General features: G+C 34.3%; 3 protein-coding genes across 6 annotated transcripts; 1 reads left to right on the forward strand and 2 right to left on the reverse strand.

The window, feature by feature from the left end:
• The first annotated feature begins 996 nt into the window (after positions 1-996).
• Positions 997-4,696, forward strand: LOC110714101 (truncated transcription factor CAULIFLOWER A-like). 2 transcript variants are annotated; one of them, XM_021892576.1, is made up of 8 exons: positions 999-1,548; positions 2,320-2,416; positions 2,954-3,015; positions 3,195-3,294; positions 3,595-3,636; positions 3,821-3,862; positions 3,991-4,148; positions 4,283-4,696. In XM_021892576.1, exons 1-8 carry the CDS (start codon positions 1,367-1,369, stop codon positions 4,392-4,394), a joined length of 795 nt encoding a protein of 264 aa, XP_021748268.1. In that variant the 5' UTR covers positions 999-1,366; the 3' UTR covers positions 4,395-4,696. The 2 variants fall into 2 exon arrangements, with proteins under 2 accessions (XP_021748269.1, XP_021748268.1); XM_021892577.1 differs by lacking the exon at positions 3,595-3,636 and having other exon boundaries at positions 997-1,548.
• A 148-nt stretch (positions 4,697-4,844) lies between these two features.
• LOC110714100 (uracil phosphoribosyltransferase-like) lies at positions 4,845-11,138 on the reverse strand. Its single transcript, XM_021892575.1, has 11 exons — positions 10,760-11,138; positions 10,401-10,479; positions 8,589-8,647; positions 8,427-8,504; positions 7,013-7,094; positions 6,786-6,834; positions 6,271-6,332; positions 5,576-5,643; positions 5,389-5,444; positions 5,247-5,294; positions 4,845-5,161 (listed from the first exon to the last, which is right to left on the reverse strand). The coding sequence occupies exons 1-11, from the start codon at positions 10,928-10,930 to the stop codon at positions 5,110-5,112; spliced, it is 804 nt and encodes a 267-aa protein (XP_021748267.1). The 5' UTR covers positions 10,931-11,138; the 3' UTR covers positions 4,845-5,109.
• Positions 11,139-18,762: 7,624 nt separating this feature from the next.
• Positions 18,763-24,665, reverse strand: LOC110714174 (MADS-box protein SOC1-like). Of its 3 annotated transcripts, none has more exons than XM_021892653.1 (8): positions 24,412-24,665; positions 24,056-24,245; positions 20,372-20,456; positions 19,921-19,982; positions 19,734-19,833; positions 19,607-19,648; positions 19,424-19,465; positions 18,763-19,194 (listed from the first exon to the last, which is right to left on the reverse strand). In XM_021892653.1, the coding sequence occupies exons 2-8, from the start codon at positions 24,235-24,237 to the stop codon at positions 19,054-19,056; spliced, it is 654 nt and encodes a 217-aa protein (XP_021748345.1). In that variant the 5' UTR covers positions 24,238-24,245; positions 24,412-24,665; the 3' UTR covers positions 18,763-19,053. The 3 variants fall into 3 exon arrangements, with proteins under 3 accessions (XP_021748345.1, XP_021748344.1, XP_021748343.1); XM_021892652.1 differs by having other exon boundaries at positions 18,763-19,206; positions 24,350-24,654; XM_021892651.1 differs by having other exon boundaries at positions 18,763-19,206; positions 24,412-24,646.
• Positions 24,666-24,895: the final 230 nt, after the last annotated feature.

Raw genomic sequence — 24,895 nt, forward strand, 5'->3', positions numbered from 1 at the left:
ACTAATTTACATAACCGTGATTAGGGTGGATGATTGCAAAAAATATCAATGGTAAGAAAAAAGATGCACAAAAAATTAGTAAATTTGGAAGTATGTCATGATTGAAGTTATTAGGAGTTTCTTTTTTCTTCATAGGGTGTGTTACATAGCATGACTTTATAGGAAAGTGACAATGGGAGAAAATCGTAAATTCATAATAATGAAAGTGATGAAGACTACATAGTAAAAATATATTAACCACTTATCTTAAAAAAAAAAAAAAAAAGAAAAAAAAGGAAGAAAAAAAAAAGGTAAAGTTATCATGAGAAATTAATGAGATTGAGATTAATATCAACATGTTAAACACAGTTGAATTTAAGATGATATACTTTAAATTAATACTTTATTTAGGCAGACAAGAGTCTATTATGCTTGCTTATTATATAAGCTTTGTGATTATATATCCAATAGCTAACCAACAATATACCTAGTTTTTGTAATATCAGCAAAAAGCAATGTGAATTGAAATGAAACAAATTGATATATTATAAACTCAATTACCTTTTCAAAACTAAAGTTGTTACCACTGCGTGTGAGTTTGAACATTGTAAGTATAAACTTGGTTTCTAATTAATTACGTAGTTTGATAAAAGTAAGTTCTTTAACTTGTGGAATACGTGACTAATAATGATCAATTCCAATTCTACTACTCCTTGTATCAAACGATATAAAAATCGTCATAGTATTCAGATTAAAGTTAATATATTAACGTATCACGTATGTATAATGTAATTAAGGGCCTGTTCTCATAGACTGAATTCAGCTGAATTGAAATGAACTGAATATTTTATAAGAGAAGGAAATTAGGAGCTGAACTGAACTGAACTGAGCTGAGTTGAGCTGAGCTGAACTGAATAGAAAATAAATGTATGAGAACATGCCTTAAGTATTGGATATATACAAAAGTTATCATATTAGCTCGTAGTAACTTTCTTATTTTTGATGTTTGTGTGTACTTGATACAAAATGCTTAGCATAATCATGTGTGTACAACATGTGCTAAAATAATTTATCTTTTATCGTGTGTTACGGGTGAGGTGGTGTTACATACTCCCAAATAAAAAGAACTTGAAAAAAAAAAGGTTATAACAATGATACATAGACTCAAATTTCCAAATAGATTTCCATAAATACACACATCCAAAGGTGACCAACAACATTATTTAGTTTCTTTACCCACCCAAATCACATAAAAAAAAAGGGCAAATATATATTATAAAACAATTGTTAGTTCATTTCTCAGCATTATTTCATCTCAAAATTCCTTCCTTCCTCCATTGTTAAGTTCTTCATTCTCACCCAAAAGTTAAGAGAGAAAAAGGGTAAAATGGGAAGAGGAAAAGTGGAGCTGAAGAGAATAGAGAATAACATAAGTAGACAAGTAACCTTCTCAAAGAGAAGAGCTGGTCTCTTGAAGAAGGCTAAGGAACTCTCCATCCTTTGCGATGCCGAAATCGCCCTCATCGTCTTCTCCCCCCGTGGCAAGCTCTATGAGTTCAGCAGCATCGAGTATTTTTTTTTTCTCCCTCTTTTTTCATCTTATTCTTCCTCATTTTCCATTCAAAATGAACAAAAATAAATAAAAAAAAGTAAGCACTTTCACCAATGGAAATTGGACACGTGGAAGATCTAGGGTTTCTTAAAATTTCTAATTGTTTGGGTGTTTGCAATTTTGCATTATATTATACTTATAAAATTCTTAATGCAAAATGGATATAATTACAATTCTATATATATTTACACCAAAAATATAATTTATAATTTTTTTTTTTAAATGGTAATAGTAAAAAATGTATGAAACAATATGTAGCTACTATAATTGTGATTATTTGGAATTTTTGGGTTAAAATTATGGAATTAATTACCAAAATTCTAATTACTTGTTTGTAATGCTTGTGATGTGATTGTTATTCAAATTATTTTAAGGAATGAATAGTATAATTACTAATTAAAGGGATTTATTGAAATTGAAATAAATATAGTGTCAGAAAATCAATTTGTTTTGATTTTCCTCGGATTTTCTTGTAGTGGTTGCTTTTCTCTTTTCCCTCTTCTGTGTATGCTTCTCTCTCTGCAATTTTTTGCTTGTTTGCTCACTTTTTGTGCAACACTTCTCATAAAAGACAAGTAATTGGTAGAGAGGGAATTTTATTTTACGTTTATTGATACCGTCCTTATAACTTTAATCAATTAAGATAGCTAAGTAGCACTCGTATTAAGTACGGGGTTGTTAATAACATTGATTAGACTTCTACTATGTGTGATTGGGTAATTGTGCAGTTGCCTTCCGAAGACCCTCGAACGGTATCAGCGTAGTGGCAACACTATTGATCTTCATCATCATCACCAAGACCATGCCATTGAGGTTCAGACGCAGGTTTGAACATAATGTGTACTGAACTTGTGATGTATTAGTCACTGATCTCTTAAAAAGCTAAGGTTAAATTTGCTAGGTTAACTTAAAACTACATCGATTAATTAATTAATTAATTTAATATGTTCTTTGGAATGATTTATATTGACACTACTATAAAATTTAATTGAGAATTAGTTGATTTTAATCATCAAGCCAATGATTTGTTGTTAGGTTAAAGATTAGCTAAATTATAACTTCACCAATCTTAATTCAAAGTTTATATTCGTAACCATTTCTTAATTTTTTTGGACTAACATATCATTAATTTATTAAAATCAAAGTGTAACTTATATATGCAAGTGCACCATAAGAATTTGTTATCCTTCATTAGAATAATTTGTTTATCTTGTTTAATCCATTATGTAATTTTACTTTGTATATACGTAGTATATATGCATCAAAATATTTTTCTAATAGATTCAATTGTAAATATTTATAAATTGTATCAATGCATACATGTTATATTAAGTATCTCTCCTTTTAATTTCTTATTTACAGAGCTGGCTCCAAGAGATCGCGAACTTGGAGTCACAATATGAAATTCTACAAAGAGCTCACAGGTCTAAATTCCTAGTAGTTTTATGTTAATTACCTAGTAATTTTGATTAGTAAACTGTTTGCTCAAATAACAATGGTTTGTTCATTTTAAACTCATATTAATCATATATAAGGAACTCATTCAGGGTAATAAAGCAAAAATGTATATAAATTTAACGCCATGATTTACTTGATAATTTAGGCAAATGCTAGGAGAGGAACTTGGAATTCTAAGCTTGAAAGACTTGCAAAGTCTTGAAAAGCAGCTTGAAGGAGCTCTTGCTCGGACTAGGGCAAGGAAGGTATTCTTCAAACGTTAATTTAAGTTTATATATGCTTCGAAGACTAATGATTTATTTTTTTTTATTTTTAATTATGAATTCAGAAATAGTTTTATCTCTGAAAAATTGCATATTAATGTTACATATGTACATGTAGTAAAATTGAGGGACAGAAATTGGACTAATTTAACAAAGCTACTTTAATGATATGAATCAAATAATTAATAATGTATACATAAGTCTGATATATATTCACTCAATTAAACCTAAATGACAAATTAAACAAAATGTAATCTGAATAATATTGATGTATTATAATAGGCACAGCTGATGACCGAGCAAATGGAGGCACTTCGAAGATCGGTAAGAACGCCGTCACATCTTCCTCAGATCATGAAGTATTCATAATCTTACAAAGATGTTATCTCATATGAATCGGTTTATATATATTATCAATATTGTTTATTATTCATAACTATGTATATGTTTTGATTATAATTGAATAAGTACCATAATTAAGTCGTTAACAATGCTTTGTGTTTTCTAGGAACGCAAACTTGGAGACTTAAACAAGGAATTAAAGCTGAGGGTTTGTTTAATTTCCTTCAACTTTCATTAATCTTATAATGTCACCCAAAAAAAAAAATGTTTGTGATTGGTTTTAGGCCAATGCTTTGTGTCATTAACAATGCTTTGTGTAAATTGTAATGCATGCAGGTAGGAGATCAGGGACATGGTTTTAGGCCAATGGATTTGAATTCAAATGGTTGCATCCAATTCATACACCCTTCTCAGTCTACCAATTTCGAGTATGATCCTGCTGTCTTGCAAATCGGATCCTACAAACCCGAGCCAGTTGTTCTAGATTATATAGGGTACGTAAATTATTCCCTCCATTGATCTCAATATCCTTTAAGTGCGTTCTTGTTAATTTTTATATCATTTCATCAAAAAATTAGACTTCTAGATGGTTAAATTCTCTCTCTTGTGTTTGGTTTTTTTCGAGCAGGTATCCTCCCCAGTATGCGTCTCATGAGGATGAAGGGCCATCGAATGGCAGTCAAAGAGCTAGCTTGGGTAGTGACACTACTAACTTTCATCAGGCAGGGTGGTTGCTTTGATTAAGATGGTGCTCAAATACACTATTACTATTATACTTTCTATAAGCATAACTCTACATGCTTTGTTTGACAAATTAACTTATGTAATCTGATGTGTTTGGTGTGTTACATACGTGTGTTAACGCGATTACGATTACTATGTAGGGGGGAAAAATGATGCCAACGACGTATCGAGTTGTGTTACGTACTATGATTTCTTTCCTTGCAGTAAGTATATAGATTGATGTTCCTTATAGGAATAGTAGTGTTTTGGAGTACTAATGTACTACCCGACTTTTTATTGATTTTGTGTGTATTGGTTATTTTGGATTATGTATTTGTTACAATAGTGAGTTTGCTAATGAAAACAATTTACCCATCAGATTTGATCCACATTATCGATAGCATATTGTGTAACACTCTAACCTGTTATTTATACACCTAAAATCATGATAATTGTTGCAAATAGGAAAATCAATAAAAGTCGATTAAACATCAAAAAGGAACGGAGTACATTAATGAGAGTTTTACAATTGAAAATGATTAGTCTAATAAAAAGGCTCAACAGTTCATACAAAGACATAATTTTCATATGTGGCTCGCGAAAAAAAAATTAACAAAAGCCGTTGATCTAGCATGTACCACCTTCGATAACATTCAGTCAAATCTGGGCATCACATGAACCCAAGATGTCAAAACTTTTAATATGATGCATGAAAATTTAACTCCAGTCACCTCATGTGCCAAAGCTACGATCTCCAGCATCACCAAGGCCAGGAATAATGAACCTGTAGCGCAAATGAATTAGTAAGCCTTGTGATAATGGTTCCATGTAAAGACAAATCATTACTCGAGCAAGAAATTAGTGCCTACCCCTTTTCATTAACAACTTCATCAATGATTCCAGTGTATACATGAATCCTAAATTTAAGAGAACAAAGTTCAGTTCATAGATCAACCGCACACATTACTCATTTGGAGTATAGACAACTAACTAGGTAGAAAACTTTCATACCCTGGAAACTTTTCGCTGAGCTTTGTGAGTGCTGGAGGAGCAGCGACGGCTGAAATCTGTGGAAATTTTAGTTTACATAAGCTAAGCACTTTTCAAAATAAGAAAACCACAAATTTGCATTCATTGCAAATAAGGAAAAATTTTGATGGGTCAAATTCCTCAATTTCAGAGAACTGAAGCAACTTACCACTTTAATTTGTTTGTTTCCAACTCCACGTTCTTTTAACAGGTCAATTGCTTTAACTATTGTTCCACCTGAAATTTCAAATGAGCACCATTCATAAACTCGTACTCCATAAGTGTTAATGTATGGAAAAAGAGAGATTTGTATGTCCTGGCAAAAGGAGGATGGATAAAAAGAAAATGCAAAGATGATGCAGTTTTAATTTGTAGGTGCAGAGGACGGTGACTGCTAAAAGAACACAAGCATAATGCGCCAGTAGATTTATTACTGAACTAAATCTGAATGGCTGCTGATTCCTGACAATAGCTCTTCACTGAAACACGAGTCAATTGATAATCACCATCCTAAATTAGGGGAAAATTGAGGGAGGTTTATCAGAAGATATAAACATGTAATTGCATCTTGGAACACATGCTGAAAGGCTACTCATATCTCGCTCAAAGCATCTCTGCTAGAGAAGCATTGACAATAGACATCCATGACATATTGAAGGTTCTAGGCCTTGGAAAATAAATTAAACATTAATGGGTTGATGTGTAGTATTAGAGCGAAACTGCAAGAACGAACATGTTGTAGCAGCATAATTTGAATTAAAACAGTGAAACAACCAGCAACAACAAATATACTAATGCATATTGCAAAAAAAAAGAATCCTTGAAGCCTCAAGGCATCAAAGCAATATATAAAAAATCAATTACCTGTTGCCAACATTGGGTCCACAACAAGTATTCGAGCTCCTTCAGGGAACTTTTCTGGCAACCTGGAAGACGAGATGTTCAGGCTTAAACTATGCCCTTGGCTATAAATTAAACTTAGAATACAAAAGATCATAGATCAATAAAGCTACACCTACATAACACCATTCAAGAAATTACTCTCATACGCAACAAAAGTCAATTACATTTATAAAACAGCAGGACAAAAAGCACAACATGTTAGCCACCAAACACTCGACAAAAGTATTTAAAAGGTAGGTTTCTCTCTCTTTAACCCACTTCAACATTTACTTCACTTATTTTAAGGTTTTTTTTTTTTTTTTTTTTTTTTTTTGGGGGGGGGGGGTGAATTTATAGTGAATTAGGCCTCAAACATTAGATAACTAGATCCTAAAGATGCAGCAAAAACCAATAGCCATCTGCTTTCTCCTTATGCATAAAATGTCTTCTGGATAAGACTCGAAGGCAGTATGCTCATCCTTAGATAAGAATCTTACTTGTTCAAATAGACAGTTGGCTGAAGTGTCTCCTCATCTCTGCTGACCCCTTAACATGAGACATGACAGCATTAATATTTTGAAAAACATATACAACACAGAACAAGTTATATAAGAGAGTAGTAACTAGTAAGGAACCTGAACCTCGGTAAACTACTGCTTGAACCTAATCACTGAACTTATTTTCCTTAAACTCAAGTGGATATAATCACATAAACTTAACATACCTACATGATAGGTTGCCATTGAGGGTAGAATAGTGGCTGCATGCTCTGCAAGTGCAAGACCAGCTCTTAAAATAGGAATAACCTGCAAGATAAAAAAGTGAAAACATTTAGGAAGAAAGTTATCGTTCCGAGAAAGGTGATGAGGCTCAGAATCTCAGATCACTAACTCTTTGAGATGCTTTAGGCCATTTTGCTTGTCAAGAATTTTAACCCACAATAAGGGTAACAACATTGTGCAAGGATATATATTGTTTACTGAAACATCCATCCCAGTATTATAGATAATTGACATTGAAACATGATGATATTGAAAAGCAGCTGATATGCATCTATAGTAAACACTCACTCATTCAATTCACTGTGTCCAATACAGAATAAAATGCTGAAGAGATTAGCCGAAATTATTCAGTTTGGTACCAAAATGAAGAGAAGCACCAACAGTAAAAGCTTCCAAACTGTGAGTTAACTCAATAGATAAAAATATTTATTTAGCTATCAAAAAATAAAGATCCACAAATAAATGTAGTAAGTTACCGACTCTGCTTCCCAAACAACAAACCCAGGACACCAAATCCCTTCTCTAGAAAAGGAGCAGGAATAAAAAATGGATAGCAAGTTAATGATGCATCTGTCATCCAATCATATAATATCACCAATATATATCTAGAAGGAAACTCACTACAACGCCACCACAAGGTAACATATATATGACTCCCCTTACAAGAAGAAATACTAAGGATCCGATACTCGATACTTACAGTGAAGAGTAGTCATCATACTGTTCCAAATACATTTATGACCAAGAAAGAGCAAAAGTGCAACAATCTAAAGTCGATATTGGAGAAAGTGAATAGTTTCTAGTATTGTTTTCTAGGAATTAAGATCTCTAGCAACAATTGCAGCAATTCCAAAATACATCAATATGCAATCTACATCTGTACACTAATACAACTCCAAATAAGAGTTTTTTTTTTTTTTTTTTTTTTGACAGAAACAGGGGAAAGCTTTTATTCAATCAAAGAAGCATCAAACAAAACAGCAGAGTTAGCACATAGAGGAGTTTCCTCTATCCACACCCTAAGACCTTCATAGTCCCTGCTACAATTAGCTAAGATATGGGTCACTCTATTCCCTTTCCTACCCACATGAGCAAAACTACATTGAGTACAAAAAGAAGCAAGATGTTTAATATCACGAACTAGAGCACCAAAACAGGAGGCCTCTTTTGTATCCAAATATGAGCTTCAAGAAATCTAAACCAGTCGTTCTCATACAAAAGCATTGAAGGTAAAGTGTAAAGTACACGATAAGCAACATTGTCATTACCAGTAGTACCGACAGAGAGACAGCATCTCCTACACAGACATAGTGTTTATTATACAATGAAGAAAACAAAAACACAATACATACTCACCGCCACAGGCTCCCTTGGATCAATAAATTCAACTTTGGCGACAGCAATAGGTGTTTGAATTTCCCCAGCAATAATAGGCTAATAATAAGATCAACAGAGTACAAAAAATTAATGTGAGAAGAATATGTGACATGCAGATATCACACAGAGGAATAAACTCACCAACCAATCCCTTGAAGCTTCATACATTAGTAGCCTCCCCAACTCACCCATTGCATTCTCTACGAAGAGGAAATATATAGTATATATGAGAAACTGCAACTAACATAATTCCAACTTTCAAACATAACTGCAAGTAACATAATTCCAACTTTCAAACATAACTACTTTCTGGAGTTGGAAGGAGAAAACTATTGTTCATTGAAAGCTACATTGTTTTACAAATTATTCCAAAGTGTATAGTAGTGCAGTTCTTGCTTAACTAGACGATCTTTAGTACGTTAAACTGGCTTTATTATAATTGAAAAATCAAGAAGATCTAGAATGCCACCACAGATTTTGCATTTACAAGTAAATTCCAACACCCAATTTTCAACAAAAGCAAACCGATACTAGTATAATTAACTAGCACTATTAAGCTGTTTCCATTTTCCAATTGAACTATTATTTCCCACAATTCCTTTTACCACAGTATACAATGCAAAATTTTAGCCAAATGTACTGTTATACACAAGGTCCTTCAGTAACAGATACTAGATGGGCACCCTTCCACCTTTCTATATCACTCCCCCTCTTGCTGGTTCTTGGGTTCTTCAATTTTCATATTGACCTAGCACCCCATCCTGTCCTGAACGGCATAGAAATTTAACTGAATGAACCCAATATAAAACATTGCTTCAGTTACCCCCTTTATGACTACCTAAGAAGACAGTAAACAGTTATCTTAAAACAATACTATCAGTCTATCAACAGGTCAGCCCCAGACATATTGTCTTAGTTTCACTAGATTCTTAGATACTATCAAATATCAACAAAACCTTTCCATCCTCCCCTTTGGAAGATTCAATTCTCTTTATGATATATAGAATCACAATTTCATAAAGGCTAGAGTTTAAAAAATAGACATCATCTTCAAGGTAATTTCGGTTGCAGCACCTATATATAAACTCTATGGCTCCATTTCTTTTGATGGAAAACATTTTCCAAGAAAATAAATTTCCCATTTTCCATTGGTTGTATAGTGTGGGAAACATTCCAAAATATTGGGCATGAGAACACTTCACCTCGAAACCCAATTTTGATATTCCCTCCGTCCCTTAATACAATGCCTCTTTTGAGCATTTATTCCTCACATAATAAAGAGAAAGAGGCATTGTATTAAGGGACGGAGGGAATAATAAAGAAGAAAATCAACATAATAAAAATGTGCATGCATTGTCAGCTCAAATTACAATAACAATCCATTTGAATTCTAAGAGCTAAGTTACTCAATCTCTTTCTTCATGTCATCTCAAGTATCTACGTAGTGTCCTTAATAGTTAACACTCAAACATGGATATGGACACTTACACTCAATTTTACACCAAAAGATAAATGTTGCATCAAAAAATACTGAGATTGGACACTTGGACAAATAACCATGTTCAACACCACAAGTACCCAAGTTTGAGTTAGATAGCCATAGCCTTAAAGTCAACATGCAGCACTGACAGCATAATTGGTATCACACCTATGAGCTCAATTTAGCTAGCACAAAATTAATTTTACATGCATGGACAATCTAAGCTATAGTAATCACACTCATGAGCTCAATATACCATAGATCTAAATTTAGCATGAATTATCAATGTAAGTTATAGTAATCACACTTATGAGTTCAATTTACATACCATAAAACCAAATTTTGCATACATTATTAATACAACTTATAGTGATCACACTTATGAGCTCAATTTACATACCACAAAACTAAAATTTGCATGCATTGTCAATCAAGTTATAATAAAGATAGATTAAAGAAGAACATCAACGTACTGAAAACAGCGCATGGAGTCTGCTCATTCCTAAGAACAGAAACCCAATGTTTAATCAATGGATGCGGCGGTACAAAAACCTGCAACAAAAGAACCAAAATTTCAATCAAATTACACAAAATTTGAACTTTCTAACAACAACCCATATAAATTCAAAGAATTCGCACAAAACCCCATCAATCAAAACACAGAAATTGAACACTCCAACAAAACCCAGATAAAATTAAAGAATTCCACAACAGTCAATCAATCAAAACAGAGAAAATTGAACAAATAAACAAAAACCCAAATCAAATTATGAACTTTTCCAATAACCCAAAAAGAAAATTTACAGAAACATTGAATAAGATTAGAAATTACAAGCATTTTGTCATCAGACATGAGGGGTTTCTGATCAATAGTAGCACGACAATTAACAGAAAGAGAAGGAAAACGGCGGGGTTGAGGAGTGAGAGAGTAGCGTGTTTGGGGTTGAGAGAAAGTGAAAGTAGTGGGAGTTGAAGTTGGGGTTATGCATTTTAATTCCCACATTTTTTTCTTACTTATTAGAGTGACGAATTCTCGTTATAATCGCCTTTAGAAATAGAAAGAAAATAAATGGAATTTTTGGATATTCAAAAAGAAGATAGATTGACAGATTGTGTTAATGTGTTGAGTTTGGGAAGAAGACAGGAAATTTAGTGCAGAGAAAAAAGAAATTGGGGCCAAAATTGCACCAATCTTGTGAGGCCGTTTTAGTCAATAACTGTGAGAGGTTTTGTTTGGTATAACAAGGGTACATGCATCTTTACAGGGAAATTTATATGCACTCGGGTATATTTAGGTCATGTTTGGTAATTGGCTTTTTAATGGCTTTTTGGTTAGCTTTTGACTTTTTTAAGTGGTCAAACAGCCAAAAAATGTGTTTGGTAATTGGCTTTTTAGTCAGCGAAAAAGCTGGCTTTTAAGCCAAAATAAAAAAGCTGCTTTGAGTAGCTTTTTTGTTGGCTTTTGGCTTGTTGGCCCACAAATTATCTAATAAACAGCCAACAACCACAAATTAATTTACCAAACACTTTTATAAACAGCCCGCTTAAACAGTCAATTTCAAAAGCCATTATAAACAGCCAAACATTCCAGCTGGTCAAACAAGCCAAGTGAACCAGCCAACAGCCATTTGTCAAACAAGGCCTTAGAGTTAGGTTGATTTTTTTTTTTTTTTTTTTTTGTTGCAATAACTTGATAAGTGCATTCGATCATTAGTACTCCGATAATTGGATTTTAAGTTCAGATTTGGCTGCGAATGATTTTTATAGCTATTAGGTTATACAACATTTTACAAAGTGAGAGAGTGAGGGATAGCTCAAGTGGTTAGAGTTTCCCTCCCAATTCTAAGAGATCTTGGGATCAATTCTCACCCCCACCCTTGTGGCTCTCTAAACACCAAAAAAAAAAAACATTTTACAAAGTGTATTGCATTTTGAAATGAAGAAGAAAAAAATAGTATAATCTTATTAGGTCAATCTAACATTATACGAAGTAGTTCTTAATCAAGTATTGATCAACCTAAATCCATATAATCATTCAACATGATTACATGAAGCTAAGTCGGATCATGAACCAAATGTTACCATTAGGCCCATTCACGTGACATCAAACTTTATGATAAAGGCTAATAAGTTCAAATGATAATTTAGCTTAGTTATATGTGACTTATCTTATTTAGACTTTATCTAAATTAAATTGTGTATGAAATTGTCTAGAGAAAAACATTATTTTCTCTAAATCAATATGAACTTATCATAACTTATTTAAATATCTTGTCTAAACTAATTTAATCAATTAGGGCCTAACTTGCAAAAATTAATCATCAAATCAAGTTCAATTTACCACTAAAATTTACTGTTTATGTAAATTATTATTGAAAAACACAAATAAAATATAACCTCATATATCTTACCAAAAAAAAATATATATATAACCTCATATAGGATACTATCCTTTTGTACATTGATAAAATTTTGTATGATATGCAAGTATTCGATTTGTTCTACTGAGACATCTGCGAAATACTAGTAATATAAAACTTTCTATCATCAAAACGTAAATTATTTAACTTGAATGTGCTTTAATTTGGGGAAGCTAAAGTAGTTAGCTTAAATAATACTCCCTCCGATCCTAAATTACATTCCTATTTCTCTCTATTATGTTGATAAGTATTAGGTGACTCGTACTTCGTTGCTTTGTCCGCCCGATCGGGCGGACATTACCCGGTCTGACCGGGCGGAAGAAGAAGAGGTGCCTGGCAAATTCGTTGAAGAAGCTGCTCTCGCGCGCCCGACCGGGCGAGCCTTCGCCCGATCGGGCGGACATTGCCCGATCGGGCCGGGCGGAAGGGGTTTTTTTGGAGTACTTCGGTTGTTGGAAAAGACGTGTTCTCGCGCCCGATCGGGCGGGCCTTCGCCCGACCGGGCGATCTGGGTTTTTTCAGCGATTACGAATTTAATATTTATCATATTGTGATATTGTAACCTAAGTATATCTTAATTAGGAATCACTACTATATAAACTTCCTATTATCATTATTAGGGTAACGGAGAGAGAAACACAAGAGAGAGAATACTTTGAGTGATTAAGTTCTTCATTGTAATCTTTGTAATCTTTGCCAGTTTATAGTGAAATCATTCGATCTCAGTGCCCGTGGACGTAGCTATCACATCGATAGTGAACCACGTAAATTCTTGGTGTTGTTCTTATTGTTTGCATTGAATTTCTTTATTGTTTTCTTGTTTGTTTACGACCTTTGCTTCCGCTGTCGCACAACAATTGGTATCAAGAGCTCAGGTTCAATCCTTGGAGAGTTTCTTGAAGATAACAATGGCAGGAGATTCAACAATAAGAATTGAGAAGTTTACCGGGAAAAATAGTTTCGGGCTATGGCAAATTAAGATGAAGGCTCTGTTAAAACAACAGCAGATATGGCGTCCGTTGGCTCCAAAGAGTACTACTTCGGAGTCAGGAGACGGACCGACTGACTCGCAGTTAGAAGTTATGGAAGAGAAGGCACACTCTACCATATTACTTAGTCTTGATGATCAAATCATCACGGAGGTGGCTGATCAGGAAACGGCGGCTGGATTGTGGCTGAAGCTGGAGTCATTGTATATGACTAAGTCGTTGACCAACAAATTATTACTGAAACAGCGGTTGTTTAGCCTCCGGATGCAGTCAGGTACTTCCTTACGGGAACATCTAGAAAAACTTAACTCTATTTTGCTTGATTTACGTAATTTAGATGTTAAAATTGATGATGAGGATGCTGCGTTGATTTTACTTGTATCTCTACCGTCTAGCTTTGAGAATTTTGTAGAGTCTTTTGTTGTTGGTAAGGATTCTATAACCTTAGAAGAAGTGAAGGCAGCACTTCATACTAGGGAACTCAGAATGAAAGCTACGAGTGATAATAGGGATAATGGTAGTGGGTTGTTTGTTAAGTCCGGAAAGTCTAAAAAGAATAAGGGGTTTAACAAGGGGAACAATGCTGGGTCGGGTGCTGGAAACGGCAAGGATGGATCTAGTAAAACTACTACTAAAACATGTTATTACTGTAAAGAACCGGGTCACTTTAGGAATAATTGTCCGGTGAGGAAAAACAAGTCCCAGGCTGCTGTAGTTGAAGAGAAACCGAATGAGAGCTATAATTCAGAGGAAGATTTAGCATTAGTCAGTTCTGCTAGGTCTGATGATTTATCTGATAACTGGGTTCTAGATTCAGGGTGTTCGTTCCATATGTGTCCACGTCGAGATTGGTTTGATACATATGAACCTCGCAATGGGGGTATGGTTATAGTCGGTAACAATGCTCCATGTAAGGTCACAGGTATTGGTTCCATGAGGTTGAGGACTGTTGATGGGCGGAGGTTAACTTTGACTAATGTACGGCATGTTCCTGCTTTAGGAAAGAATCTGATTTCATTGGGTACCCTGGATGACTTGGGGTACAATGGTGTGTTTTCAGATGGGGAGTTGTGTATTTTCAGAGGTTCTGAGTTGGTACTTAAGGGTATCAAAAGGAACACCCTCTATGTTTTTGAGGGTGTTACACTGCCTAGTTCTGCGGTTTGCGCATCTGTATCTCACCAGGAGATGACTAAGATTTGGCACATGAGGCTTGGTCATATGGGGGAGAAGGGGATGCAGCTATTGTCCAAGAGGGGTCTTCTATCCGGGGTCAAGGTTGCCAACCTTGAATTTTGTGAGCATTGTGTGTTTGGTAAGAAACACAGGTCAAAGTTCAGCAAGGGTGCTCACATTACTGATGCAGTGCTCGATTACATCCATTCAGATTGCTGGGGTCCATCTAGAGTTGAAGGTATGGGAGGTTACCACTATTTTGTGTCATTTGTTGATGACAAGTCCCGATACACATGGCTTAGGTTGCTTAAGTCAAAGGATGAGGCCTTCAAAGTTTTCAAGCAATGGAAAGCTTTGGTGGAAAATCGACAAGGAAGGAAGATCAAGAAGCTACGAACGGACAATGGGCTAGAGTTTTGCAAAGACGAGTTTAATCAGTTCTGTGCAGATGAGGGTATAGGTCGGCATCATACTGTCAGGAAGACACCACAGCAGAACGGTGTAGCAGAACGGGTTAATCAGACACTGCTAGAGAGAGTTCAATGCATGCTCTCTAATGCAGGGCTTGGGAGGAGGTACTGGAGTGAAGCTGTGTTAACAGCTTGTTATGTCATTAATAGGGGTCCTCATTCTGGAATTGATTCCAAGATTCCGTTTGAGATCTGGAGTGGTAAGTTGCCTAATTTTTCGAATTTGAAGATTTTTGGTTGTGTTGCTTATTATCATGTTATTGAGGGTAAGCTGGATCCACGAGCCAAGAAGGGGTGTTTTGTTGGGTACGGGGATGGTGTGAAGGGGTTTAGAATTTTTTCACCTTCGGAGGGTCGGGTCATTCTTAGTAGGGATGTTACTTTCGATGAAAACACCATGTATTCAATTAAAAATGCAGAGATTTCAGATTTGAGAAGGGAAGGAGACAATTTATTACAGACAGATGGGGTACTTGAGGTACATCAGTCTACCATTGCTGATTTACCTCGGGTACAATATATTGATGATGATGCTGATGTTCCAGTGCCGGGTACTCCTGAACCTGAGATTACTCCTACTCATTCTAACTCTGGGGATGAGGTGGAGCAATCTAATCAGGGGTCATCTAGTCAACCTGACACCATTCTTGAGATGCCTAAACGAGTTATCAAGAAGCCTGTTAGATTGATTGAAGAGATGGAGGGAAGAAATTGCTGTGTTGATGCGATGACTGGTTATGCATTGAGTGTAGCTGATGATGTAGAGTCATTTGAACCTGCCACATATAAACAAGCAATTAGTTGTAGTGAGTCTGCGCAATGGCTTGCCGCAATGGGTGAAGAGATGCAGTCTCTTTACAAGAACAGAGTGTGGGAACTGGTAAAAGTACCGGAAGGGAGGAAGCTTGTGGGTTGTAAATGGATTTACAAGAAGAAAGAAGGGTTGTCGGAAACTGAGCAAATACGTTTTAAGGCTAGGCTAGTTGCTAAGGGGTTCAGTCAGGTAGAAGGGGTTGATTTTGTTGAGATATTCTCACCTGTGGTTCGACATACTTCTATCCGTGTGTTATTGTCAATTGTAGCACATTTTGATCTTGAGCTGGAGCAGTTGGATGTTAAAACGGCTTTCCTTCATGGCGATTTGGAGGAGGAGATTCTGATGAAGCAGCCCGAAGGATTCGAAGTTCCTGGAAAGGAACACTATGCCTGCAGATTGCTAAAGTCATTGTATGGACTTAAGCAATCCCCCCGACAGTGGTACAAAAGGTTTGATTCTTTTATGGTTTCACAAGGTTTTGACAGGAATTCATATGATTGCTGTGTGTATCATAGTAAGCTGGATAATGGTTCCATGATTTATCTTTTGTTATATGTTGATGACATGTTGGTTGCCACAAAGAATAAATCTGATATTGCTAGATTAAAGGAGATGCTTAACTCGGAGTTTGACATGAAAGACTTGGGTGCAGCTAGGAAGATTTTGGGTATGGAGATCTACAGGGATCGGGCTAGAGGTAAGCTTTTCTTGACTCAGAAAAGCTACATTGAAAAGATTTTGTCTCGTTTTGGGATGGAAAAATCGAAGCCTATAAGTACGCCAACTACTGTTAGTTGTAAGTTGTCTTTGTCTATGTCACCTCAATCAGAGGAGGAGTTGTCTTATATGTCTAGAGTTCCATATGCAAATGCGGTTGGTTGTTTGATGTATGCTATGGTCTGTACTAGGCCGGATATTGCGCATGCCGTTAGTGTTGTAAGCAGGTTTATGGCTCGACCTGGGAGGGAACACTGGCAAGGGGTGAAAAGGATTTTTCGCTACCTGAGAGGGACAGCTGATATTGGTCTTGTGTACGGGAATGATAAGGAATGCTTGGTCACTGGGTACAGTGATTCTGATTATGCAGCTGATGTGGATACCAGGAGGTCTGTGACTGGTTATGTGTTCACTTTGGGTGGTTCTGTGGTTAGTTGGAAGTCTACATTGCAGTCATCAGTTACGTTGTCAACTACTGAAGCTGAGTATATGGCTTTAACTTCTGCAGCTAAAGAGTCTATTTGGCTCAAAGGCCTAGTAGGTGAACTGGGTATTGCACAGGATTTTGCTACAGTGTATTGTGATAGTCTAAGTGCGATTTGCTTAGCTAAAGATCAAGTACACCATGATCGGACGAAGCACATTGATGTCAGGTATCATTTCTTACGTACTGACAAGAGGATTAAGGTGAAGAAGATTGGGACTGCTGACAACCCGGCTGATTTCTTCACTAAGCCTGTTCCGTTTAGCAAGTTTAAACATTGCTTAGACTTGTTAAATATTGATTACTACGTGATGTAGTAGGCCCTGAGGGGCGAAGTTGGGGAGCTCCTGGTGTAGGTGTGTTGGCCTTAAGGTGGAGCTTGCCCGGGGCTTGTGATGCAGGTGGAGCATTATGAGTTGTTATACTTGGAGACGAGTATGTGATGGGTCTTGGTTGAAGACTTATCGGGATGTATGGCTTATGCATGAGTCTTGCATCGGGTTTGGCTTGAGATGTTTTTCACTATGTCTTGATGGGGTCGTTTGCTGACTACGAGTTCTCGTCAAGGTGGAGATTGTTGATAAGTATTAGGTGACTCGTACTTCGTTGCTTTGTCCGCCCGATCGGGCGGACATTACCCGGTCTGACCGGGCGGAAGAAGAAGAGGTGCCTGGCAAATTCGTTGAAGAAGCTGCTCTCGCGCGCCCGACCGGGCGAGCCTTCGCCCGATCGGGCGGACATTGCCCGATCGGGCCGGGCGGAAGGGGTTTTTTTGGAGTACTTCGGTTGTTGGAAAAGACGTGTTCTCGCGCCCGATCGGGCGGGCCTTCGCCCGACCGGGCGATCTGGGTTTTTTCAGCGATTACGAATTTAATATTTATCATATTGTGATATTGTAACCTAAGTATATCTTAATTAGGAATCACTACTATATAAACTTCCTATTATCATTATTAGGGTAACGGAGAGAGAAACACAAGAGAGAGAATACTTTGAGTGATTAAGTTCTTCATTGTAATCTTTGTAATCTTTGCCAGTTTATAGTGAAATCATTCGATCTCGGTGCCCGTGGACGTAGCTATCACATCGATAGTGAACCACGTAAATTCTTGGTGTTGTTCTTATTGTTTGCATTGAATTTCTTTATTGTTTTCTTGTTTGTTTACGACCTTTGCTTCCGCTGTCGCACAACATATTATGTGAGGAATAAATTAAAAAATAGGAATATAATTTAGGAATGAAGAGAGTATAGTTAAATGCTTCATATATAGTAAACCCAGTTTCCATCTTATTGAGTTAATTATCGTTATTTGTTTGCGTGCTTATTCAGGTTGAAGGAGAGAGTACATATAAAAGCATATTCATGAGTGCAAATGGGAGACATTAAAATGATTAAATAAACATTTTTTCATTATTGAATATATGCATGTTAGTACTTTTGTATAGGGTAAGGAGGTAAATTAATGTAAACACTTGTTACAAATGAAAGATCAAGTGTAACTAATAATAACTCAAAGATACAAACAAGAAAGAAAGAACAATCAACTAAAAAAATTGATAATACTATGTAGTTGCTTATTTGATTAGTTGCATTGTATTCTCATTTAAAACTCGTCATTCACTTTTATCAGTTATTTTTGAATTATGAATGTAAATTTTTATGAAAGAAAAAAAAAGTGACATATTATTGAAAGATTATACTAACAGAGTTAAATTCCAAATTTTACAATTAAATTTACACAGGAGCAAAATGTAAGCTCCATATTGGGAGAATCAAATAAGACTATTATAAATATATACTTCAATAATTTAGGGATATAGAGACGTAGTAATTCAGTGAGTTAAAAAAAAAAAAAAAAAAAACTCCTAGATGATGCAAATTAAAGCCTTAGATGATTCAAGTGTCACATGCATGAAATGGTACATACACCTTAACCTCACACATCATCGCTCATCCGATCTGAAACTATATATTATACGATAATCAAACCATAATCTTCATAAATCAGCTGGTAATAATAATAATCAAGTTAAAACCAGCTAATTTAATCAACTATGCATTAGTAAGACGCCTAATTCTGGTCTCTGGTAATCCAATAAAAAGATCTGTTTCCACATCCGAAATTTGGCTAATTGTATCTTCAGATGGTGATGCATCTTCTGCTATTATTGGCTGCGATCTTGACTCCTTTGGCTGCGTTTCATACTGTCAATTTTGTTACCGTGTTATATAAAATCATTACGTAACACCTTCATTTCATGTACGAGTTTATATAAAGATAAAAGGACGAAAAAAATAGGTGGAGTTGGAACAATCCCCCAACTCAAAACTTTGAGATCTTAAGTTCGAGTCTCATACTTAGTATTTGCATATAGGCCCAATAATAGAGTACCATAGTTTGATAAAAATAAAAAGACCTCACCTTTTCAGTAAGCCTAGCATTTTCTGCAGCAAGATGTTTCTCCTGTCATTACAGAAAATTTATCATTTATCAACATTTAATCTTTTTCATAAACAAATCTCATATTACATTTTAAATGTTTATTAGCTTCAATAAATAATTCAAAAATATGGAACAGATCACAGTAATAAACAAAGTAATTACCTTTTTTCTCAACTGTTTTATTTGTTCATTGAAAACTTGATTCTGTAACAACACAGCATATGCAACAAATTAAACTAATTTTTGTACAGCAGAAAAAAAAAAAAAAAAAAAAGGCGTAGAAAATAACCTTTCTTGCTCTGATTTTGCTAACACTTCTTTCCAACTGGCTCTCTAGCTGTTGCAACTCTTCTAAACTGCATGACCCTAAATTCTCTCCCAAGAGTCTCCTGATAATATTACAGCAGTACAGTAATTATTGCTCGTTCGAGTTGTTAATATGAGTAATTATTATTTGTGAGATGTAATATGTGTACCGTTTTGAAGCTTCAACTGCCTCTATCTTCTTCACCAAAGTCGCGGTTTCTTCCTTTAAGTTCTGCAATTTTACAGAAAATTAATACGAGTAATTACTTCATACTTGTATATAGTTTAGTACCAGCAGCATTCTACTTTGCTTGTACAATTAATTTGGAGTATTGGCTAACCATATAATATAATGTAGCCTGAATATGGGCTAGGGCTGACGAATTAAGGGGCCATTTGATACAGATTGTTGATCAAAACTCAAATATTGCTAATGAACGAAAAATATAAACTTGTGACATTTTATTTTCTTTGATTTGATTATGAGAGATAATACATATGGTTCGTATTATATGCAACTTTGGAATTTTTTATCTCACAAATAATACACCAAAGCTGCATATAATACGAACCAAAGGTAGTATAAAAACTTTATAAGATTAAAGTCGGAAAAGGCTAAACCTGCATATTTTCTTCAGCAGATGCTTCCTTGGCAGGTTGGACTTCTCTTGCGTGCCTCTGATACCGTCCAATTGTTTCCTGCATACTAAATTCAGAAGGTTTTCATCCATTAAAGTTAGTTAACAGCTATAAACAAATTAAAAAACCATCATTAACAAACATATAATTACTAGGGTTCTTCTAGAAGAACTAAGCTAACATGTATACCAAGTATATTCCTAGAACCAAAAAACTGAAGGTTTTTTTTTTTTTTTTTTTTTTTTTTTTTTTTTTTTTTTTTTATGACCATTTGGTTTATCAAACAAGATCGAGTTAAAAGATGAATTTTGAACTCTTATGTTATTCAATTGCATGGATCTAAATCAATTGCACACGCTAGATCTTAAAACTAGAACAAATTACAAACCAAGGTAATAAAGTTAGTTATATGATGCAAAATTTAACAATTGTTCAAACAAATAAAAGATTGAGTCTTAAGCGCGAAATAATGAAACAGTATAAAATGATCAATGAGCTATGTATGAAGCGAGCAAGCTAAGTGTGGTTGACAGACGAAGCTCAAAGATAGAGTGAAATGAGAAAGTAGGGTCCTGAATTGTAAAGGAGGAGCAAAACACGTCACATGAACGTGCATGACTTTCCTAGCTTGGTTGTAAAGATGAAAGTGGTGTCATTTCATGCCTAGCCAAGGCTTTCTAAATCATACCCACAAAGTTGTTTCACTACAAGTCTACAACTATCATCTTGAATCCATCTCCAAACAAAATCATGTAAAGTTCAACTTAAGCGCGTACTCGCCCAATCATAATGCTTCTTGTGCTAAACATGTCAATGTGTCTACTCTCATACTAGATGATGTTCATCTCAAAAAAAATTACTACCTCCGTTACAGGTTATGTGCAACGATTAAACATTTTCCCTCTCAGTTTTATATCAAATCGTTGCACATAACCTGTAACGGAGGTAGTATTTAAAAAAAAAATAATAAAAAAAAATAACTCATCAAATCAAAAGTTGAACTAACAACGTGACAATATAAGCTAGATGGCTAGGATGGATGATGCCTTGATGGAGAAAGAATTTGAAGAAGGGAAAATGTAGAGAAATAGCAAAAACTTACCATTTCTTGTTTTGACATACATAAGAACAAATGAACAATGTGGTCTTGTTCAACATCAAAATAACTATTGGCAATGAATTCGATACTTTCATATAAGTTGAGATAAGTTTTAGGTAAAATTGATCATATTTACAACCGATATGAAGGAGACATCTATTATTTAAACTCACTTCCACATACTTGTGTATACATAACCTTTAAATAAATTTTCTTTTTCAGGTTGAGAAATTTGATATTTGTAAAATAAAATTACAACAAAATAATTAATTAACATAGCCATTGGATCTCCTTAGAACTTTAAAAGGCAACTCTACAAAAAAAATGAAAAATGTACTCTTACCAAATGTGGGTTTGTCTGGGAGCGTGGAAACACTAATAGCAGCTACTTTGTACTACCCCCCTTTATAAAGCAAGGAATAACACTCAAAATTTGTACTATTTATATATTTTTCTATATTTATACAAGTAAATTATTAGTAATTTTATTGAAAAAATAATAATTTCCTCCATTTAGGAGACTGGAAGAAGTACATGAACATTGTTTCTACCAAAAATAATGTATGGACCCTTACTTTGTCAGTTCAGAAATGACCAATCCTTATCCTTTTTTACTACTTCTATATGATTTGGAATCAAACTATTCATATTATATATATTCATGGAGTACAAATTAACCTCGGGTTGTGTGATTAATTACATCATTAATAAAGCTAATTAACAAGAGTTTATGAACTTCTTCTTTTTTTCAGACAGGTTATTATTCTAATCATATCACATGAAGTGCATATAGTTTTATATCTTTGAATTAATATACTAGGAGTATTATGTACAAAAAAATAAAGAGACTTAAGGAAATTTTTACTATGTATTAATTTATTTAATTGAAACTAATAAATCAAGTGTAATCTTTTCATTAGACTGAAAGTTTAATAAGAACAAGTAAAAGGTAATATACTTAATATAGGATCATATATGTAAATTTTAGTATATACTTGGTGCTTATATACAAGTGACTACATGACCTTAAAAATGTTATATTACTTTCACCATATATATTGGTTCTTTCATCCATTTTCTTTAACATTTGATCCCCACACAAAGATCTCACCAAGCTACAACCATAGCCAAAGCTTCGAACAAGCAACCACTGATTGACTTAGTAATGCAAACCCCGCGTCACATCTTAAAAAGGTTTGACAATGATTCCGATTTCATCAATAGTGTTCAATTATTTACATGTTTCATCTACCTAGAATTCCAATCAAGTAATTTAGCCATGTCCATCCAAAAAAAAAATTGTTTACATAGGACAGCCAATAGATCAACCATTAATTTGACAGTGCACCAAACGGTCACCTATGCGAGTGACCATAAATTGTCACATTTGATTGACATGTTGGCCATAAATTGTCCCGCTTGTATCAATGTGGGTACTAGTTTGATAATGTGAGTGTATAAGAAAGAAGTGATACAAAGCATATGCCTATGTAGGCTAAATTGTAGTTATGTGGTGGATATGTTGTTTAAGAAAACTAATTGTAATAGAGTCCATAAATTTGAATGCAGTGAAGTACAAAAGTAAGTAATAAAAATAAATGTGACCTTTTAACGGAATGAAACTTGCCTACATATATAGAAAATAAAATTGACCTCTTTATGGAGCTATCTATATATTAATGTGTAGTATGTATTCTCATCAATATAGTAAATCATGATGAGCCAAAAACAGAAAATCTAAAATGATCCTATAGCTCATTAAGAGCAGTTTGACTTTCCTTTTTTTGAATTAATTTTACTTTTGTACCCATTGTGCAAGTACATTTGACTTTTAGGAAAATTAAGGAGAAAAAATGGAAAATAGAAGGAAGATCAAATTGAGGTTTAAATGGTAGATGCAACAGCCTCATTAAATATTGTTGATTATACTTAACTTTATTCTTAATTTTACATTCAATAATATTGATGATCTATTGGATACAATGAAAAAAGAATTAACATAATCCCCACCATTGATTATTAATTAAGAAGTCATAATTCTCCACTACACTTTTTGATCTTGGACTGATTTTCTTCATATAATCTCTCTATGAATTAATGACAGATTATTAAATATCTAAAACACAAAAGATTAAATGCAATTTCCCAGCAAATTAAGAGATACAACACTTCAGTTAGTTTATAATGAAGCAAAATATTGATTAGAAAAAAAATCAACCCTAAAGGGAGTGTAACTAGAATATAGATAGTATAGTAACCCTAATATTGACAAAATGTTTTCCCAAAATTTGACAATAAATGTCTGAAATTCCAAAAATTCATCAACAAAATTCATACAAACAACCCCCAATTAATGAAAAGATCTATACAAAACCCACCTCTATTTTCATCGGCTTCTAAAAAAGTCAAGATGTACGCAACCTTATCCGGTTATCCTTAATCAAAATCGACATTATTTCCAAATCTAACATCTTAATAATTTCTCATAATGACATCATAAAACTAACAAATAAATTTGCAAATTATTCATAATAATATATAATTTAAAAAATAATTAAAAAACTTACCTACAACTTGCAAATTCATAAAGCTTTCCTCTAGGAGAAAAAATAATGAGAGCAACTTCAGCATCACAAAGAACTGAGAGTTCAAAAGCTTTCTTCAACAATCCATTTCGACGCTTCGAAAACGTCACTTGTCTGCTCGTCGCATTTTCAATCCTCTTCATCTGTGTCTTTCCCCTCACCATCTTCTCCTCTATCGAACCCGCCCACCAACAAAATAATCAAAATTCAATCAATTTTATATCAACAACATAATTTACACTCAAAACCAAAAATATAACTCAACAGTTGACTTACCAAAATATATTTTTATTTTCTACTAAAAATTATAAAAAACCCAGAAAATATGGATCTCTTACCTTAAAGCTGAGCTATAAACCCAGATGAAAAAGAAATATAAAAACTTATATTTATAAATATTTATAGAGGAGAAATTTGACACAACCCCATTTTTTGGTTTTTTTTGGTGTTGAGATTTTTAATATTTCTGGGTGTAAATCAGAGAAAGCAGGTGGTTGTGATTGATTTATTCTTTAAAATAGCTTTATAATGGGTTTATTTATGAGAATGAGTTGCCTTTTTTGGTAGTAACTATCAATGGGGTTATATAATTTTCTCTCACTAGACCCACCTTTCTATTTTCATCATACTTTCTCTCTCTAGAAATAATGCCATTTTTTACTAATTTGAAAAGAAAATGAACAAGTTGTTCAAAATACAAAACCCCTATTTATGTACTGTAATGAAAAGGAAAGTTTTGGTTTGCTATATTTAACCCAAGAAGTAGGTAAAAAAGCTTAAAAAAAAAGTTACTGTGGTTTTAAAATTTTATTTAACCTTGAT

The sequence above is a fragment of the Chenopodium quinoa genome, unplaced genomic scaffold (assembly GCF_001683475.1).
Source record: "Chenopodium quinoa cultivar QQ74 unplaced genomic scaffold, ASM168347v1, whole genome shotgun sequence".
In the NCBI taxonomy this organism is placed as follows: Eukaryota; Viridiplantae; Streptophyta; class Magnoliopsida; order Caryophyllales; family Amaranthaceae; genus Chenopodium; species Chenopodium quinoa.